Genomic DNA, 21,789 nt, shown 5'->3' with positions numbered 1-21,789 from the left:
TGACTCAACAACCAGACTCACAATCTAGTATTAAATACTGAAACAAATATAAATCATGGTATTTTATGTTGTGGTATTTAATTATGTGCGCTATTAATTGGCATAATATATATATATTTTTTTTTTTAAAGCGATCATTTTAGTCTATTTCTCACCTGGGTTTAATGTTCCCCTCTGACAAAACAACTGGCCCTAGTTTGGCCCCCTCAGTAAAAGTGGTCTAGAACCGCCACTGCTTTCCGGAGAAAATATGAAGTGATTTTCAGAATTGTATTTGTAAAATGTACATTTAAATATTTACACCTATCCCTGATAATCAGGTCAGCTGTTACCCTGCTGCTGCCCAGATCTTGTAAAAAACAAAAACAAATGTGTAAACATGTAGCAGACTGTTTTTTAGATTTTAAGATTTGGTTTATTTGTCATTTTCCTTCTGTACCTGCAAACATAATAAAGATGAAATGCTGCTTTCCAAACCTTGAGCAGTTTAACAGAAAACATCAATAAACACCTTGAAAACAACCTCCAACAAAAACAACCCAACTAAAATCAAGTTTCCTATAAAAGCACTTTTATCTGAAATTTCAACCAAAAAACTTGAGGATCAGCATTTGGTTGTGTGAATGGGTGTGAATGTGTAGGTGTGACCTGCAGTGTGACCTGCAGTGTGACCTGCAGTGTGACCTGCAGTGTGACCTGCGCTTTCACTAGTAAGACGACTGGAAAAGCGCTATGCAAGCTCAAGTCCTTTACCATTTACCCGGTGGTAAATAGACTGGAACTGGTTTATAGGCATTAATAAAAGCTATATCATCCTTAAATGATGGCTGATTGGTTCTAGGATTAGGAACAGACTGCTGCTCTGCACACTGACATGTTCTTGCCTTCAGTCAATGCCTGCTGAAATGGTGAAAGACAAAACCACCTGAACTACAAATGAAATCCAGAATGGTTTCGGTACCAATATCCTGTTCTGTGCCTTCAGATTCATCACGTTTATGTAGATTCTGGAGAGATGGTTCATCCCGAACAACAAGAACTAAATCTTTCCCAGTGGCTGCAGATCCCTTCAATACAGAATAGAGATAAAAAAAAAAAAAAGTACAGCGATGTGGGGACGTCAAGAGTCTACACTTCCTCTAGCCCACTACGCTCTGCCAATGAAAGGCGTCTGATCCAAACTTCACAACTGGACCACATTCGTCCTGCAGAGTCTCCCATTACATCCTTAAGAAAAAGCTAAAGACCCAGCTCTTTCATGAACACCTACACACTTAATTATCTTAACGATGATGATGATTTTGAAGGATGGCATTGACGATATTTAGGATGGCTTTGATGCTGACTGAAACTCTCAAGAACCGCTGTTCATGTTGTTGAGGACGATACGTTTTTTTTAAAAAGTGCTCTCCCTCTGTGCACTGCCTGTTAACACCTGTGTGTCCAATCGGATTTAAAGCCGTTTGCTGATGAAGTGTCCGATAAATTAATTTCAGAGTTGTAGGGGGGAAATTGACTGAAATAGGCACAAACACTTCGAAGAGCTATTTACCACATGGTTCTGGTGGTTCTGTTTTTGTTTTCACCAGGCGCAAAGCTTCATCATACGTCATTGTTTATTAAGATGTATTCATTTGTAGAAATGTAGCTGTTGGAATTCAATTATTACTGCTCATTTATCGGTGTACATTGTATAAGATAAGATAAGATTCACCTGAATGTTGATAATCTTCTTCCCTACTACTCAGCATGAAGTGTTTCTAAAAAGCAACACTGGTTGCACAAGTTCAGTGTGCGATGACTCGAGTGCAGAATGAGAATAAGAGGAGAGGAGGGTGGGATTGCCTTAAAGGATGCAACTTATAAAACATGCATTTTATGAAGGATTGTTTTGGCCCTTTGCTTTTATTGCTACAACAGGACAGGTGAAGAGAGACAGTATGGGGAGGACAGAGTGACATGCATCAGAGGGCAGATGCAGGTGTTCTAATGAATAGTGCTACCAGGAAGTATTGTTATTAGTTGATAGGAGATTATTGTCCATCGAGATAGGCTTCATCCAGAAATCTTTAATAATAGAATGACAAAACTTGCTCCCAATACTCTGACAACGCATGGAGTGAGCAATTATTTTAATATAAAGTTATTTTATTGTGTCAGCATCATTTCATATGGGATACGGATAGCCTCTACTATCGTTTCGTGCTATGGTAGCATTTCTCGACAAGGCAGCACATGTCGAACACGGGGAACCAAACCTGCGGCCAAACATCAATGACCTGCACGATCATCTGAGCTTAACCAAACAGTGGTTTCTCACCGATTTCACTCTCATAAGGTAGAGGATCTGAGTGTTTTGGGTTTTTCATGAAAGAGGAAGAGAACTGAAAAGCAACAGGAAAGCACCAGAGTGAACACACCTGCACATTGTTTAGCATAGGTGTCTGCCTTAATGTGCGATTGGAAAGAAGAAAGTGTGTGAGGATTGAATGCGAGCGCTGGGAGTAATGGGAGCAAACAGGAGAGCAACAACAACAATACTCCTTATTTTACTGCAAATCCAAGGTGGGCTGAATGCTTAGACTGTCACTGTGGATGTTTTTTGACTTTATTTGAGTTACTCTGTGTCGAATATTATTTGATAATGTGGTTATTTTTCCAACACAGCACAGCTTTTATGTCTGACAGCTCTGATGAGTGCAAAAACCACAGTGGGTGGTGTGGAGGGTCTGATATTTACCTTCAGATGCCACTATCCAGACGACTACCGGATCAAAGCTAAGTTCTTTTGCCTTGATGTTGACAACATCTGCTCCGTGCCCATAATACAAACAGACAAACATGAGCAGTGGGTGGAAAAAGGACGATACTCTATGTATGACAACACCACCGCAGCATTTTTCATTGTCAGGGTGGACAAGCTTACTTTGGAGGACAGCGGGACATACTGCTGTTTGGTGGACATCTGCGGCTCCCCTGATCACATCAGCATCATCAAACTGAATGTTTCTCGAGGTACAGTATGTCATCTCACAGCCCAGGGTCACTGTTTCACATTTTACTTAATGATCCTCATAGATTGCTTACAGGACGTAACATTTATAGTTTATATCAAAGCAGACTACGTTGTAAAAATATTTGGGCCTGCTTTTACTGTAAATGAGAACTGAGTAAGATGAATTCCCAAGCATGTTCCTCTTTTTTTAACTTTCGAATTCTCTTAAAGCTTCTCTTTCCCCCTTAACAACAAATAATGCAAAAAAAAAAACAAGTGAAATAAATCTCTGTTTTGTACTTTTACAGTAACTGCAGCCGTCTTCCCAAAGGATCTCACAGTGGACAGTAAGTGATTTGTCCTTGCTTGTGTTCATGCAAAGTGAAATCATTATGTTATCTTAGGATACTTAAGGAGCAGGCCTAGACTGTGCTCTGTGTTATATTTAGACAGGGGCATCGTAGAAGGGGGGCAAGTGGGGCTGACTATTCATGGCCCATATGGAGGTAGATGCAATTATTGTCTCTGAAATAATAGTTTGGATTTGTTTCTCCTGGAGAAATAACTTTTATTGTTATGGTTAAATTGGCCAAATAAAGAACACAATTCGTAAGCCTTTCTTCACACTGAAAAATGAAAACTGTAGAAACATTTTAGATGTTTAACAAATATTAATGTATCACAAATAGGGCTGTCAAATGATAATAAGTTATATTAATCGCTGAATTTCAATAATCAATCGAAATTAATCACATTTCTAATCTCACGTTTCCATTATTTGGCATTTAAAAATGTATTAGTTTGGCTTTTATTTAGATTTTTTTTACTCTCTTAACATGTGGGTACTTCCTGTTTGAATTCAAACCTGCTTTAGTTTCGAAATAAAGTAAGGAACTTCTGGTAGATCAAAGGTTATGACATTAACGAAAAAGGAACTTGTTACAGATTAAAAACCAAATGAATACAGCTAAAGAGAACAGTAAAAAAATGTGAAATGTTTCATGTCCTTAGATGGATGTTACTTTTGACTCGACAATGTAGCTGACCGGGAGTTTTTTACAGTGTTGTTTAATTTAAACCTCAATTGAGATTTGAAGGGTGTAAACCTAAGTTGAACCTGTGTTCATTCTGTGTAAACTTCTGTTGTTTCCTGATCTGCAGAGCTCCACCTGCCACTGTACCTGACCGCTGTGATGTGTGTGGCAGCAATTCTCTGTGTGTGTACGTTTACACTATGTCTTCTGATGGCTGTTAAACAGCAAAGAGAATCACAACGGAGCAGAGAGGTTTGTTAATGACGCAAACATGAACTTGGGGGGGGGGGTCTTGTTTCCCTACTTAAAACATCACGTTACCCATTCAACACAGTTGAGAATACACTGATTTTTGTTCACCCCCACAGACATCGGTTTATGAGACCATGATGCCACATGTAAGCACTGAACCTCAACTCCACCGCAGCTGTTCCTATCCAGACTGCAATGATCTCTCAACTTTACCTCCACTACCCCCTGATCTCTGCTCCCACTTCACATCAAAGAATCGAGAGTCAGCAGTCACTCTCAGCCCTAGTGAATACGAGGATGTGGATGTATCAGAGAACATCTGCCAGTACCAACATCTGGATCTGGAACATTTAGAGGAGCACGTGTATCACTGTCTACGTGGAAACAACAGTGATAAAAAAAGACGAGAGTCCAGGATTAAAAAAGCAAATAACATTTGATGCTGTTCAAGGATAATTCCAGCTTCTTGATGATATATTTGTCCATATTTTTACATAATGTAACTTTGTAAATTGAGAGTACTTGAAATATTACCTTAGTTTTCTTGTAGCTGTCTCACTTACTTACTTGTACATTATGTAAGGGCTAATGTATAGTGAGTGGGTTGTTAGAGCCTGGTGGAACCCCAATAGGGGGAGCAGAACCCAATGAAAAGCAGGGTCATGAAGCTGTTCCTCCATTTCAACAACCTGCTCCCTTTACATTATCCCACTTATTACATGGCAACAGATATGATTAATAGCAGCGCTATGTAAACAGCAGTGTGTGTGTGAATGTTGGCCAGTTAAGATCTTTTATGATTCAAGTTTTTTTTTGCTTTGTTTTGCTTGTTCTCTGGAGTAAAGCCATTTAGGACGTGAGAACGAACAGAAGAAGAGATACCACAAACAGGTGTCAGAGAAAAGAGCACACTGGGTGTTTTCACCGTCTCTGGTCTTATATTATATTTTAACAAATAAACCAAGTGGTTACATCTTGTGTTCATCTTTTACCGGCCTAGTTTATTTTGAACTTGACAGGACAGACAGGAGCTAGGCGGGACACACGGGAAACTCTGCTTTAAGTGGTTTAGACACGGGGCTAAACAGGAAGTGCAACAAAAAAGAGGAACTAACGACTGATGCAGAGTTGGCTGAAATCACGGGGAGATTATAAAGGATCAGACAAAGACGTACAGATCCATACAGAAACATGGAGAAGATTTCTTTTATCGCAATTTTACTTCTTGGAGGTGAGTTTAATTCTATAACTTTCTGGATACATGTTTTTCTTTCAAATCTTTGCCGACCTTATGGTTATGAGTTTCCTTTAGTGGACGAGACTTCACTTTTTAACATTTATTCATCTTTTTAAGATTTATTTTTGGGCTTTTTGTGCCTTTAATGGAGAGATAGCACAGTGGATAGAGTCGGAAATCAAGGAGTGAGAGAGTGAGACCATAAACAGGCTTTCCAACTGTATAAGCAACATATAGCATTGTTACAACATAGAAATATTCTACCAAACAAAACTGTCCTTACTTTTTGTGCAATGTTTATGTATTGTTCCTTATTGGATGCATATCTATTGCCAATATGAACGTGACCAATTGTGCGGTCTGTATGTTCTGGCAGCCTTATGGGAGACTGCAGCAATGTCCGTAACAGAAGTGTCGGGAAAGAAGATCACGATAATATGCTCTCATGCCTACGCAACTTCGAACGTCAAATATTTCTGCAAAGGAGCATGTAACAATGCAGACATCCTAATAACTAGCAGGACAATGGCTCACTCTAACAAATACAGCCTCCAAGATGAAGGAAACACGTTCTCTGTGACCATATTTGATCTGACAGTGGCCGACTCAGGAACTTACTGGTGTGGAATAGAGAGGATTGGTGTGGACACGTACAATCAAGTGGTCCTCACAGTTACAGCAGGTGAGTTATCCAGCTCTGCATGAGTAGCTCTTTATGACGCTTCGAGACCTTTGTTCCATTTCCTTTTTCAATGAAATGTGACAAATATTTCACAACACCATCTGTCTCAAAATGGTCTTCTCTTTTTCACAACACAGTCATTACAGGTAAGAAATGAGACACAGGAAATCTGCATATGACACAGCAAAAATAAAACATCATTCTTTCTTTTTTCTTCAGATACGAACATGCCCCAGCCAATGTCAAATGAGACAATCAATACACAGTCCTTAAGTAAGAAACTTTCTGTTTATGGTTTATGTGTAAAGAAGAAAGTACTGCGTGTTACATCATTACTAAGACCTGATATTTCTGTTTCAGAGAAGATGGTGTATATTGGAGCAGGTCTTGCGGTGGTCGTGCTCGCTCTGGCAATTTTTCTTCTAATATTCTTCAAATATCGAAACAGAGATGTCACTTCATCCAAAGGTAAAAGACTCTTGATGGCATGATGGCTAATCATAAAAAAACACCAAGATATACTCAAACATATTTTATAAAAAACCTTGCAATAACTCAGCAGCATATAGACCTCAACAGCAACTGTTATGTTCCCTGAGATAGCTTGGGCAGGAGGGGAGTCACTATAAAGTAAAACCCAGCGAAAGGAAGGAGGAACTAAGTACAAGCACATTTTAAAGGATTTATTTACAAACTAAAGAAAAATGTACAGCACAAAAACAAGCTCCTTTCACAAAACACAAAATAAAAGAGGAGCCAGTCTTTAATTGATAAAGTCCAAAGAAACTACTGACCCTGACTGCCAGCTCCCTCCTGCTCATTATACACTATATATACATTATACACTGATTGCAGAGTGGTCACCGGTGTGCTCTATCAGTGTCTGCAGTGAGGCAAGGAGCAGCACCTGAAGGGACCACAAGAGAGAGAGGAAGAAAACAAAAAGAACACAAACACACAACACTACAGCAACCTGAAGAAACCTTCAAACACACGTTTAACCTTCAGTGATAAAGGCTGGAAACACACTGGAGGATTGTCAAATCTTAACCCATTTTTAAAAAAACGGGGGACCACAGACATGAGGACAGTTTCAACCTTCTTTTAAGATTATTATCCTCTGAACGCACACATTCTGCCAGACCAGAGATCACACACCTGCTAGTAACGATGCCACAGTGGCGATTCCACAGGCACGAGATCTCATATGTAACTTCAGAGCAAAAAACGTATATGGAGGATGAGTGATGCTCGAGCTGGCAGCCCTGGCGTGCGTTCTCTTTTGCAGCGAAAAACCAAAAATGAGAAAGAATGGGTGAAATCCTGGCTTCATGTTTGCTGCCATGTTTTTGAGCTGTAGTACACAACATCCAGTTGGAAACCCTTTCCAGGGTTCCTGCTGGCTCTCATTAGGTAACGTCAAACATATTTGATAATTACAATTCCAGAACAGGCAAACCGAGCCTGTCCCAATCGGGCCTAAAATCAAGTGTTTCAGCAGCCGTACACGACGATTTATCTCCGATATGGTTCGATGATTTAATGATGCAGGCTGTCATGAGCTGTAAAGACTGTAAAGCCCCTCCAGACAGATGAGGGATATGGCCTAAATGAATAAGATAATATGATGTGCTCTAAGCATTAAGCACATTAATATTTACTTTAGTATTTGTTAAGTGTGATGTTTCTTTTGTCTTCTCCTATTGTTTCCTGTTTTGATTTTCATTTAATGCAACATTTTGGCATTAAAAGAAAGACTCATCGTTTTCAGGAAATAAAAGTCAAAATGTAGCTTTTACTTCTTGGGGGAATTAATTGTGTAATCACTCTCTGCACAGGAAAAATCCAGGACACAGTCTACACAACACTGTCCAATAAGAAACAAGATGGACACGTCACTACTTCGTCTACAGCTGCCAACGAGGCTCAAAAAACAGATCATACCAGCAGAGGTCTCACGGATCATATTTACTCCAACGATAACGTTTCCTCCGAGCCTCAGGTCCAATCAGACGGCCTCTTTTACTCCACCATTAGCTTCAAGAGGAATGCTGACTGCAGACCTGTGACACCCTGCACTGAAGGAGTGACATACTCCACCATTGAATGCAAATCTACAGACACATCCAAACACGTCAATAGCAGCATGTGAACCTGCAGCCAGCGGTCTGAACTCAGTGATGATCTACTTTAAATGTTGATACAGGAAATCCAAGTTTGATCCTTTGACCCCAGTGACTATTCTCAGACTGAATTCATAGGTTGAGTATTTTATAATTTGTCATTTATTAATCCTTTTCAATCAATCTTTTAATATCTTTAATACCGGTACCTTTAATATCTAAAATGATATATATCATTTGAATATACATTAAAAGTTAGCTGTAATAAAAATATCATCAAAACTAGGGTGGGATCTGTTCCAGTTTTTTCATTTGCTGTTTCTTGATGACTGTTTAAGAGAAGTGAAATTTGTTCGCTGGTTAATAACACGCACACACACACACACACACTCACACACACACACACACACACACACACACACACACACACACACACACACACACACACACACACACACACACACACACACACACACACTCTCTCTCTCACACACACACACACACACACACACACACACACACACACACACACACACACACACACACTAGCAGGAACTAAACTTATACAATTTGACTTACAAATATTTTTCTTTTACAGACAACTACATCACACGAGGAGCTAAAATGTGTTTTCAAATGAACTTTGACTAAGCAGCTTCACTAAGTGTCAGTATTGAATCTTTGATGTTTGTGTAAATTGTAAAATTAAAACTTACCTATTTAATAAACATGAAGAATAAAGAACTTTGGCCTAATATGTTGAACAGCCATCTGCTGAAACTGTTAGAAAGTGGGATAGAGGGAGAGAGAAGAAGGATGGAGACAAACACAGCAACAACTACAACAATGAATGAGATAGTTTAAAGCCACAATGTCTGTAATAATGGTAAAAGTATGTGTATTATTAGCAGCAGTAACAGTTCAGTTAATCCATTTATAAAAGATATATTTTTTTCAGCTGAACATTTTGCTCCAGTCTGCATATTTTAATGTTTGATTGTTTTAAATTAGATTTGTGATTGGCTCTTATTTGTACATTTTCTTTGTCTCTTTTTTTGTGTCAGAAGAAGTGATATAACACAGATAATGAACATGTATTGCTTATTTTTAAAAGTTACACTTAGTGATGAGACTTGTGGAACTATTTAGATTTGGTGTTTGAGTTATGTTGTTTTTACTATTATGTTTGTTTATTTGTAATCCACATTGGGTTCTGTTCTGTCTTTGTCAACTGACAAGACACATTTTTGTTTTCTGGGGGCCTGGGGCCTGGGGCCTGGGGACATCCAGACTTATTTGACTGGGTTGGCCCAGCTGGGGCACCAACTTATGGAGGTGTGGCCCAAAGTGCGATGTGTCCACAAACGCACAGAAATAAATATAAATGATTTACCTTTTCTTGCTTCACCAATCATATCTAATTCAAAATAACTCTTAAGAAAGTAATGCAAACTCCGGCACACTGTCTAACTTGCAAAAATAAATTAGTTAGCTATGTTTTGGTCCTGACACATTTCCAGTTACTTCACTGCAAGTAAGACATAGTGCTTTACTTTCCTATACCTGTCTCATGAAATCGTTCAATCAGACAACTCACATTTGCATGTTGTGGGACAACACAGCAAAGTATTTATTCACAATTTGAAGTACAAACAATAAAAAATACTCCAGTTCAAAAGTTCAAGGGGGGCCCATGCCACCTAAACAGCTAGTGAATATAGTTACTCCTTTTATACTTGTAAAGGTGTATTTCTTATAGTGTATAGTGTTTCATATATCTTATTATCTGTATTGAAAATGTGCTATTTATCTATATTTTATATTTTGTAAAGCTGATAGTAGAGACATCACACAATGATGATCCTTCAACATCAAATTTGGTTTGCAGTCAGATGAAAACAACAAACATATCAAACAAAGGGACATACTGTAGACTCAGACAACAGAAACAATGTACATAGCGAACAACATTAAATACATAAATACTAGAGATCATCAGATAACAACCGGAAAGTGAGAATGTATAAAAACCGGAGTTATGAAATCATGTTTCAACCTGTTAAACTTTGCTTTCGGTGATCTGTAGCTCCTGCCTGAGGGCAGAAGATCAAACCCACCTAACAGAGGATGTCGAGGACACGGGAATATGTCTCAAGCCTTCTTACTGAAGGTGAGAGACAGATCAGGTCATTTAACCCAAATGATCTTACTGGCAACTTTAAATATGTGTTGCAACCTGGTGTTCTGTACCTGGTGTGTCCATTTATAGATTATTTACCGATGTATAGATTCTTTTTACTTTTAATGTGCATTATATTGAATTTAGAGATGCTGAGGTTATATGTAAATGTATTATTGGTGCAAAACAGGTATAGGTATCTTTCACACGGACATAATTCACGTTCATTTGTAAGTTTGAGTTTACTAAGTTAGAGAAGAGTCAAACTATAAAACAGTGCTTGATAGGAAGGATGAAACTGGATCTGAAAAGGTTTACAGAGAAGTAACTTGGATTAATTTGCTCAGTTGTGAAGTAAAACCATATTTAGTCTCGCTCTCTGTTTCTCTCTTTCATTTCTCTCAGATTCACCCTCTCATCTGAAAAGAGAAAACACAACATCCTCTCTTTTTAATGCAAATGTTTCAAGTTTCGTGTTAGAAAGGAGAAGTAAACGCCCTCATTTGCATGGATGGACAGAAGGTGTGACAGAGACATACAGTGGTACACTGATGCAGAGATAGTAGAGAAGTTGAACACTTGACACAATCTGATCACTTTAAACTGTAATAAGCTAGAGAAGCTGCACTGACGATGGGAGTATCAATAGTCATCATCTGCATTGTTACAGGTAATTATTAGTCCTTAATTTTGTTTTCTTTTTAAAGATGTGTGGGGAAATTTTGCCATGACATTTTTCATGTCTCTGACAGGTAGTGCGAGTTTAATGTGTGTGTCAGGACATGAAAGACCTGAGGTAAAATGTGAGTATATCAGACTTTATTTGTCTTTATTTGTTTTACCTTTATGTGGAAAGGAAGTGCTGTTGAGATAAAAAAAAAAAAAAAAAATCTCTTTTACGAGACCTGGCCAGCCATACAACATCACAAACACATTCAAGAACATAGAAAACACAAATCGGACACGTAAAGTATCAGGCAAGAATATTTTTTAAAGCGACATAGAGTCTACTACCTTGTTTTAAATAAAAATGAAAAAAATAAATATATAGCCATTAACAAAGAACAGTCAACAGGGTTTCCTCTCTTGTTATTTTAAATGCTGTAAAACTTTAATTAACAGCAAAAAATAAGAAATTGGATGGAACAAAGTACAAAGTGCTTGACTTCATCTTTATTCTGTTTCGTTCTCCTCCTTACAGCATTGCAGATATCATTACTGTGTCTTCTCTAGCGCCCTGTTGATGTCTTACTGCACTGACACAACACAACACCCGGGCTTTTATATAATTTATTTACAAAATCATCTGAGAGATAAGATGTACTTGTTTGGTCCAGAGGGGTCGTCCCAACGGACCAAAAGTTCCTCACAGGCGCTTTATCTTGACAGAGTCAAACATGTGGATGTACACAGCCTACTCTGAGCACGAGAAACAAAAACACACCTGTGTTTGGTGTGGCCAAGTTTGTGCTGGACATAAAACATCAGATTTACAGACGTCTGTTGCCTGAAGTGAAAAACAAACCCTTTATGCTTTATAGTCATGTTTCAGCTCTTTCACAGGTAACAACTCACCAGTGAAGCTCACAGCACATCCTGGATGCTCTGTTACCATCCAGTGCAAGTATTCAGGAGCAGACACAACCAACCCTAGACACTTCTGCAGAGAAGTTGAAAAATCAGATTCTGATTGCACAAATCTGATATCAGCTAGAACTGCACAAGTCACAAGAAAACACAGATATTCTCTGAACAACAGCAAACAGAGAGGAGTGTACACTGTGGTTATTTCTGATCTGACCCTGGAAGATGATGGAAGATACCGCTGTGAGGTGCAGAGAGCAGAGGACAATGTATGTTTAACAATGATCCAGCTGCAGATTGTAGGTGAGTATTCATCTGTTTTAATCATCCTGTTTCACAACTAAGCAACATATCAAGCCTTGATCTAAAATAATTTGCACTTAAATGTGTTTTTGTTTCAGACATGTGTTTTTATTCATCTGGATTTATTTATTTTTTCAGACTGGGATGATATCACTTCAATGAAAAAAACAGAAGCCTCAGGGAAAAGTGGCCAAATCGTCTGCCACTATCCAAAGTCGCATGAGAAGAATGATAAATTCCTGTGCAAGGGGAACACTCCGTTCAGCTGTGAGAAGCTGATACAGACAACAAATCAGGAAAGAGATGTGGAAAAAGACAGGTTTAAAATAAGAGACAACCAAAGATTGAATTACTTCTCCGTGAACATCAGATTTCTGAGCACAGACGACTCTGGAACGTACTGGTGCGGCTCTGACACGACATGGCAGCAGGCTGAATTCAACAAAACCCTCCTTACTGTGGGTGAGTGACGATGCACTTCATACGAGAATGTTCACTTTGTACCGGTGCAGCAAATGAAGCACGGTTATGATCTGTACAAAAATGTCTCTGCTGCCATTGATCAAGTACAGTCAGTAGAACAATTGGATTGTTTCAAATAACGCTGCATGACTGAGCTGACGTTTCATAAAAAAGGGAATAAAAAGGAGAAAGCTGACCAGCATCATGGATAAAATAAAACAACTCAATAAAAATTTCATCAACTTCAATTGTTGAAACCAAGTTTGATTTAATGGATTAAATTTACTTCACAGACATGTTCAGATTGACTATTATCACATATTTGTAACACAGTCAGCTTTCCTCATTTCAAGCTACTTATAGTTGTTAAAATATGTTCCAATTTGAAGAGCTGCAGAAGTTTTAAAGTTTAAAGGCTTTATATGTGATTTTTCACACTTAAATATAATAGAAATCAAGTATATCCTCTGAAAATAACTCTGTGAGTAATGACTGTCTACAATGGGTGTAACACCTGAGTCCCACTGTCTGTGTCTGTCTGTCTTTTCCGAGTCCTATCTTCACTTTGTTTACATCGCCAGGCCGGCTGGCCGGCTGGCTCATCCCCTCGCGAATAAAAGTTGTTTAATTGAGGGACTAGAGAAAAGAAGAATAACATACTGTACTCTATGCTTAATTTAATGTCACATAAGCGTTTCTAGATCACGGTCATATCGGGTAAATTTACATGCAGTGTGAAGATACGAACATAATAAAGATCGCTAGCATTAGCATGCTAACACAACCATGCAGTGCGAGTTGTTTTGGTTTCATGCTGGTGCTCAAGGGTGACATCTGCTGGAGCAAAAAATTGCATATAAAGCCTTTAGATATGGAGGCCCTGAGTGGACATGCAACTATACATTTTATTTACTCAGTTTTCCAATCTAAACAAGTTATTTCCAGTTGTTTTCTTGAGATCTCAACTTATTTATCTCAGATTCCCAGAGCTGCAAAATAAAAAATATAAAAGAAACATGGAAATAGGCTTAAAGGTACAGTTCCTGTTTTTTTAAGTGGGGTTGTATGAGTTACTTGTGAATGTTACGTTTATTAGCCACAGGAGATATCGGTCTGCACGGCACCTTTACGGAAGCTATGGCTGTACATCGCTGTATTCATACCACATTGTGAGTCAAATTTTGAGAACAACTAAATCAGAGGGGGTGCAAGTGTACGCTGTATTTAGAATCTTTTCTGTGCTACTTTACTGTCAGCAAGCCATTTAATGGAATTGATGATTAAGGGATTATCAGACATGTGTCCAGCTACGTGTGCACGTTTTTCTCACATACAATAATTTCACGAAAGCCTCTCTCTTCTTTTGGGTTTTTATTCCCGATCAGTTGATAAAAACCACATCAAAACCACAACATCAGTCCGTGAACTTACTTCTGACGAAGATGAGCCACGTTCAAAAGCGAGTGATGAGTCAGACAAAAAAGCCTCTTCAGACAAAGGTAAGGGAACTCTTTTTGATTGAAACAAATTTTTCTTCATATACTGTACACACACTGACATAACCTCTCGTTGAAGTGTGAATCCCGAGGACTATGTGACTCTATGAAGGTATTATTGGAGCAAGACAAAGCACCTGTGACAGTGGAATTTTTACCTGTAGAAAATAGTCACACATGTATATGAGTGAGTTTGAAGTCACAGAGGGAAATGCGTTAGGAGTTGCACACTTGTAGAATGTTTTGTCTCTCCCACAAACACAACACAACAGTTACACCTTCTCAAATCCTCATTACAGGTGCACAAATCCTATTTTACGAATCACAAATTACAGAACTCATATGCTCACATTTTTGCTTCAGTTGTTGCACTGTATATGGTGCATAACACATTTGCGCACCTGTACTTTCTCACATATACTTTTTTTGTTGTTGATATTTTTTCTAGCACAAACACTACAACTGCTTGAATCTTAGGGGTGGCTGTGGCTCAGTTTGTAGAGTTGTCACCTCACAACCAGAGAGTCAAGGGTTCAATTCCCAGCTGAGCAACATATCTGACACCTCCCTCTGACAAAGAGGATAAATCTCGACCTAAGGCCATAACTCAGACGACCACGAAGAAGCCTCTTCAGACAAAGGCAAACTATTTTTTAATGAAACAAATCTTTTTTTTACAAATCTTTCTGCATATACTGTACACACCGACGCAACCTCTTGCTTAAGTGTGAATCCTAAGGACTATGTAACTATGAAGACTTTAAATCTTGCTAGCAAACGATAGCTTTCTGGTTCAAAGCTGAGCAAATCTAGTTTGTAGGTGCCCTGCCGCCTCCTAGAGACTGAGCACTCAGAAGAAAAAGTATGAAAAAGGAGTGAATGAAATTTGTTTGGGGCGTGACCAAAGCAAACTCCCGCCTCCTCTGGCTCTACAGATGCACAAATCACTTTTGCACACATCTCAGTAAATGTGTAGCATTTTTACTTGTAGAGGCAGGCGGCGCAAACTTGTACTTTGTGAGCGGAAAAGCAACATTTGAGACTCACGGCGGCAGATTCAAGCAGCTGTAGATGTCGACTTCTGTTTGGTCTAGAAAAATATCCAAGAAAAAAAAGTGAGAAATGTGAGACAGTACAGGTGTGTGAATGTAATGCACCATATTCAGTGCAACAACTGAAGCAAAAATGTGAGCGTATGAGTTCTCTAATTTGTGATTCGTAAAATAGGATTTGTGCACCTGTAATGAGGATTTGAGAAGGTGTAACTGTTGTGTTGTGTTTGTGGGAGAGACAAAACATTCTACAAGTTTGCAACTCCTAAAGCATTTCCCTCTGTGACTTCAAACTCACTCATATACATGTGTGACTATTTTCTACAGGTACAAATTCCACTGTCACAGGTGCTCAGGAGTTTTCCTGAGCTCCAATAATATCTTCATATTACTCAGCTCACAGCATTTATTCTTCAGCTTTTTTTCCTGTTGTCTCTAGATGCAGGTTGGATTGGCTATGTGGTAGGGGGTCTGGTGTTGTTACTGGTACTCTTGGTTGTACTTGTACTGTTCAGACATAAACTCCCCAGGTCACAAGGTGAGGGCTGGACACACGGCAGAGAAACATGCAAAGCTGCATACACACTGTTGTTTCAAAGTCAATCTGTTTGTCTTTAATTTTCTTTAAATAACTATCCTTATTATTCTATCAAAGTAAACTGCTGAATTTCAAGATTGCAAAAGTCATATTTATATATTTACTTTACATTCCTGTGATTTACATACTGATGAAGAAAGGAGGCAACTCTGACTGTATATAAGATATGGACATAGCATCTTAGCTTCAAAGTGATGCTTGTGCTGAAGTGTCTTAAAGGCTTACTATAAGACTTTCAGAACATATTTTCAGACCAAAACAATGACTTCTTCAGACATGCCTCCTTCATCCCTCAGCCTCCCCGCCCCCTCCTGTCTCCACACTTCCCTCTGCCCACCCGTCCTGTTTCACGGGTTCAGCAAGGCTGAGGCAGCAGCATCTGAAAACAAGACTCTTCAATCAATTTCAAGAAATGATATGCATCTCAAAATTTAATCGGTTGTTGTATTTTTGTCTTTTTAAGCCATAGAAAATCATCTTTGTCTGTGTCTGCGTTCGTTGTACAAAAATGAACCCAAAATACTCCCGTTACGGCCATCGAGCCCCTTCCGCTAACCGAAACACACGTAAATTACAGATAAAACATTAAAGATCCCTCAGGTCGATTGAGTCCACAGCAGAACAGACTCTTGTGTAGGTTAAGTACAGACACTCATGGTTATTGAAAGTGGGACTTCCCTACAGGAAGAACACTGTAAATGGAAAAGGTGAACCAGCTGAATGCAAGTCTTAAAAACAGCCATCTCTTTTCACCTAAACGACAAAGAACGATGTAGCATACCCCATGCTGTTACAGATGGCCTGGCTCTCAAACTGATGTTTCAGACTTTTATTTCAAGTTCCTTACTTTCCGTTTTTAATGGAAACACCGTAAGAACTAAAAGAGAGTAATAAAGAAAATATTACTATAGTGTATAACTACACAATATATGAACTTAAACCTTTAAATGTTCTTATGTGTAAAATTATGACCTATAATATTGTTATTTAAAGCCTCATGAATTAATATGAATTAAACTTTATGCACACCTCGACATGTATGCGCACACACACACACACACACACACACACACACACACACACACACACACACACACACACACACACACACACACGTTAACCTGATCAAATTATGGTTCCAAGATGCAGCATCTTTGCTAACCAACACACATTCTAAAACTTAATAAAACTACAAAATGCGACTTTTAAGTAACTTCTTATCAATGTGCATGTGAACAAAATAAATACAAACCTCGTGCCTCAAACAACGGGGTGCTTAATAAAAGAAATGACCGTAATACTTCATGTTTGAAACACATGTAAGCAGGTTCTACTGCGTCTCTGCGACGTTACTTTTTCCCTTCACTTCCTGCACCTTTCCTTTCAAAATAAAAGCATCCGTCTTTTCGCTGTAACTAACAGGAAGTTATCACAAACCTTAAGAAATAAATTTCAAATTAAAATACACACTAACAACAGACTGCTGGGTCATTTACAAACGACAACGCAGTTACGGAGGCGCACATCCTTCCAAAGTGCAAAATGGTCACATCTGGTACCCAAGAAATGAAAACAAGACGGGGAGAGCTAACTAACTCTAACTAAAGGCTACAAAACTGGAGTATTTAAAAAACGAGTGATGACACAGCGGCTATGTTCAGTTCTTATATATAGTCTATTGGAAGCAACTTTTCCAAAAAGTAAAAGCCCGTCTTGTACCAGATTTTGACTGACAATGGAGTTACTTTGAATGCAGACGTATACAAATACCTTGTTGGGTTCAGCTTGAGATGTTTTTTTGTCTCAGTTTGTTGTCCTGCAGGGCGATCTTCAGAGCAGGTGACAAATGGGGGACAGAACACAGAGGTATGTGTGTGTTTGTCTGTTTGTGTCTACGTAACTTTACAATGAGGGCATCTATCTCACCACTCCACTTCTCTTCCTGTAGGGAAATCAAGGAGAGCCCGACTATGAGGAGATACAGGACCAGCAGGCGAGCTCAGGACACGTACTGCGTACCATTTATGCCACCGTCAACCCACCCGCAGACCAGCTTGTGGGTGTTAACTACGCCACCGTCAACACCCACAAGGACTCTCTCAGTGTCTGCACAGGCAAAGACGCACTTCCTGACACAAATATAAATCATTGTGAATACTCATCTGTCATGACTCAGAGTCCTGTTCACCCTCCAGGAACAGAGCGGACCATCTACTCCACAGTGTCAATACCAGGGGAACCATGAGACTGACTGCCCACATGTTTTATATATTGTCCATACGCCAAGAACCCGGTAGATTAACCACTCCAACACTTGCCACAAAATGCCACAAAATCTAAAAATACTCCTCGGTGAAACAGAGCCTTGTTCTCACAACTTTGATTAAGTCTTGACACCAAGAGGTAAACAAACAAGTGAAATTGGGCCTACAGCTATGCAGTGCAAATAAAAAACCCATCTTCATACACATAACGCTCTGTCAAAATACTAAATAAGAGGAAATCTGTGAAGACTGTATAGAAAAAGAAGTGTAATGCCTTCAAGGCTGTGCTGTAGGTCATTGCCCACACTATCGGAAGTGTTGCTTTATATTCTTGTATGGGGCGCTGTTGCTCACACTAAAAATCAGAGCAACATTTCTCCACATTAAGCTCTACAAGATTACTAAATATTGGTGTGGCTTTTAAAGGGTTTTAAGAGAGGTCAAAAAGCTCCAGCCACACTTGTAGTATGAAGATCTCTATTCCAACCTTTCACTCTCCGTGCACCACTGGATAGTTGGTGAAGTTAAGCCAGACAACCCTACTCTGCTTCTCCAGTGCTTTGCTTTTCTGAGACTCACTTACCATGGAAGACCAACACATAAGAAGATACCTCAAAGGTCTAATAAATATGATTGATCTCATACTGAAAGTGTTGCTGGAGCTTTTTGACCTCTTCAAGCCTTTCACTCTCTAGTTGGTGAAGTTCTGCCAGAAAACTCTACACTCAATATAATGTTTCCAAAATGCTCCAAACAAACTACCAACAAAACCACTCAACTAGGCACCAATTACCAAACAAAACTTTCTTAGCTAGAAGTCATGGCACAAATGGGCATAAGGCGGACGGCCCCCTAATTTGTTATAACCTAGCTCTATAGGCCATGAAAATATGGGAAGGACATAATGTGTGTCAGTCAGTAAAGTGTAAATGTGGATGTATAACATACTCAAGTGTACAGACAATGCTCGCCCCAACAGTGCTGTCACTAATAAATACAACTTTTAAGTTTGGTCAAAAAGTAGAGGCACTGTTGAGCCTTTGCAAATCTTACATTTGTATTAACACTTAATGTCACTTTGCTGTCAATAGTTGTGACAGATATTTATACTCCTGTACAATTTCTATTGCTGTGCCGTTCATAATAACACAGAAGAGAGATAAATGTCTTCTAAAATCAATAATCATATCTTCAGCTTTCTTTAGCCGTAGTCGCACAGGATTAGAATTACCTGGAGACCTTTGGTAATTTGGGAAATACTCCTCAACGTCAGTGTTTGTTGCTCTGTTATTTACTGACATGTCTGATTGAAAACGTTTAGGCACTGCAAAAGTACAGCCGCAAATTACTGAGATGCCGATTCGGACGGGATTACTATTTGTGAATATTTACTTTACAAATAACAGACATTACAGACATTTTTTTTGATAACTTCTGATTTGATTTTATGAAGGTTAAGTAATATTCACAATAAGGAGCGTAGCTGACCTGATTGACAGGTGGGCGCGGGGTAACGGTTTGTCAAGAGGCTTTAAAACCTGCCTCAGCCTGTCGTTAGGCTGACTGAACGTTAGGCTGAGACAGCATTTCCTGCATGGCGGCGACCGCCATCAATGACCCTCCAGGGCCTCCTGCAGTAACAGATGTGTGACATCACTCAGGCTTCATCTGTTAATACTTACAGTCTGCACATGACGTGTTCTTTAACGAGCCTGTGGATACACTTATATCAGGTATACATTTCTCTGTGTGTTTTGGGAAAATGATATTCATTTATAATATAGACTATATTAACATATATTAACATTCTGTAAAACGTGTGTTCATGTATTAACATGCTGTAATAATATACTACTAATAAAAACATCACAAAGATTTTGGTCAAAATTGATGAATTTATTAGAAAATGAAGTTTTATCAGCAGTAAAGTCAGACGTGAAGAGTGATCATTTTCACATTTCTCTCGGCTGTGACATGTTCTGTGGTAAACTTTTAACACTTAATTATAACACCATGAGAATTACCACATGTGGTCATTGCAAAAAAGTCCATTAGAAGAAACGGAAGCAGAAAGCTTTTGATTTTCAGCTTCACATTACCTGCATATATCGTCTTGATCGTTTTCAGAGAAGCTTTCAGCTAACCCGCTAGCTTCTAACTAGCAGCACAAATAGCTTTCTGGTGAAAGAAAAAAGCAGACATGAGTTCTTAAAAGCATACACTATATATAACAAGAACCACATTAATACTGCAATTAATATTGTTAATATTATTCTTATTACTATTATTATTGAACACTAAAATGCAGCCAGGCGGAAAGCTTCAGGCTGACAAGTTCATCAGAAAGAAAGAAAATTAAAGTGACATGCAAACGTTCTCTCTGCGTCCTGTCTTTCTTCTCCTCATCGTCATCACACTTGTCTTCATCAGCAGTGCAGTATATTTATTCAAAAGTCTTTGCTCCCACTTGTTTGTTCACTTTACAACAGTGAGAGTTCCTATTGGCTCAGGTTTCACTACCAGCAGCTGCCATTGGCTGAGCATGAATAATACTGATTGGTAATGTTTGTTTGGCACATCAACACGTTGGCTTCAGAACTCTTTTGGCGATAATCTGTGCATGTGTGTGCAAATGTTCGGGTACAAGTGTGTTTATATGGCATCAATGTAAACAATGAATAAGCGTTCATGTAAATCATGTATAACTCTTTAACTCTACTCATTTATACCAAGGATTACTGTTGTACTGTTTACATGTTTGTCATGTTGTATTTACGGTCAATGCATGTAGCGTACCACTTTCATACTATACAACAGGAATTAGGGTTTGGGTCAGGGTGGGGGTCATATGGGCAGGGATGGGCAGAATCTAAAATATGTAGTTATAGGTTAAATATTTATATGCATGTTTTTAGGGGCAGATGTCGCTGCATCATGTGCGGAGAAAGATAACGCTACAGGCCAGAGAAAGAAAATCTACACCCTTTAAACTCATCCAGCTTCAGTTTCTATGTTTTAAGTGTCACTAGTGAACCAGGATTGACTCTGGTTCCTGAAACCACAAACAATACTTCTGCTGTAACTGTGAATGATAAAATATAGTCAAACTGACTGAACATGATCTTTAGCAAGCATTTGACTTTCGTATGAAAATGAGTGATGTGCAGCATGACAGAAAATGTTAACCAGTGAGTAAAAGTTACCAACACTACTTAAAGTTACTTAACTTACTAAAATGATACTGTACAGCCTGAAAGCACAGAAGTAATACTGATATAAAAAAAGCCAACTCATCAAATATAAGAGTAATAATTTGTGTCTGAATACTTGTGCAGTTCTTGTGTTTGGGCCTCTATCACTGGTTTAGTCTATCTCATGAATACAGCTGAAGGATTTTGCGTTATAGTGTTACATGAAGGTTTTATTGTGCATCTGTGTTACTTTGATTTCTTTATCCTGGATTAATTTTAGTCGGCGTGTGTTGATGCTTCACTTGCCATCACAAATGTGAAACAAATCTAAACAGTT

At 38.7% G+C, this 21,789-nt stretch overlaps 2 protein-coding genes and 1 long non-coding RNA gene across 3 annotated transcripts; all 3 read left to right on the top strand.

Annotated features, from left to right (window-relative positions):
• The first annotated feature begins 2,400 nt into the window (after positions 1-2,400).
• Positions 2,401-5,027, top strand: LOC132986797 (uncharacterized). Its single transcript, XM_061053443.1, has 5 exons — positions 2,401-2,565; positions 2,689-3,015; positions 3,304-3,342; positions 4,157-4,281; positions 4,398-5,027. Exons 1-5 carry the CDS (start codon positions 2,490-2,492, stop codon positions 4,719-4,721), a joined length of 891 nt encoding a protein of 296 aa, XP_060909426.1. The 5' UTR covers positions 2,401-2,489; the 3' UTR covers positions 4,722-5,027.
• A 376-nt stretch (positions 5,028-5,403) lies between these two features.
• Positions 5,404-20,136, top strand: LOC132954294 (uncharacterized). The gene is made up of 10 exons (XM_061026831.1): positions 5,404-5,512; positions 5,895-6,200; positions 6,420-6,473; positions 6,561-6,668; positions 8,039-8,350; positions 12,528-12,851; positions 14,237-14,350; positions 15,839-15,937; positions 17,805-17,863; positions 17,946-20,136. Exons 1-10 carry the CDS (start codon positions 5,473-5,475, stop codon positions 18,240-18,242), a joined length of 1,713 nt encoding a protein of 570 aa, XP_060882814.1. The 5' UTR covers positions 5,404-5,472; the 3' UTR covers positions 18,243-20,136.
• LOC132986815 (uncharacterized) lies at positions 11,118-12,154 on the top strand. Its single transcript, XR_009675551.1, has 3 exons — positions 11,118-11,172; positions 11,255-11,305; positions 12,055-12,154. It is a non-coding gene; the product is annotated as an uncharacterized LOC132986815 (long non-coding RNA).
• Positions 20,137-21,789: the final 1,653 nt, after the last annotated feature.

Source organism: Labrus mixtus, chromosome 2, assembly GCF_963584025.1.
Source record: "Labrus mixtus chromosome 2, fLabMix1.1, whole genome shotgun sequence".
Taxonomy (NCBI): Eukaryota; Metazoa; Chordata; class Actinopteri; order Labriformes; family Labridae; genus Labrus; species Labrus mixtus.
This window is presented reverse-complemented; position numbering and strand designations above follow the sequence as displayed.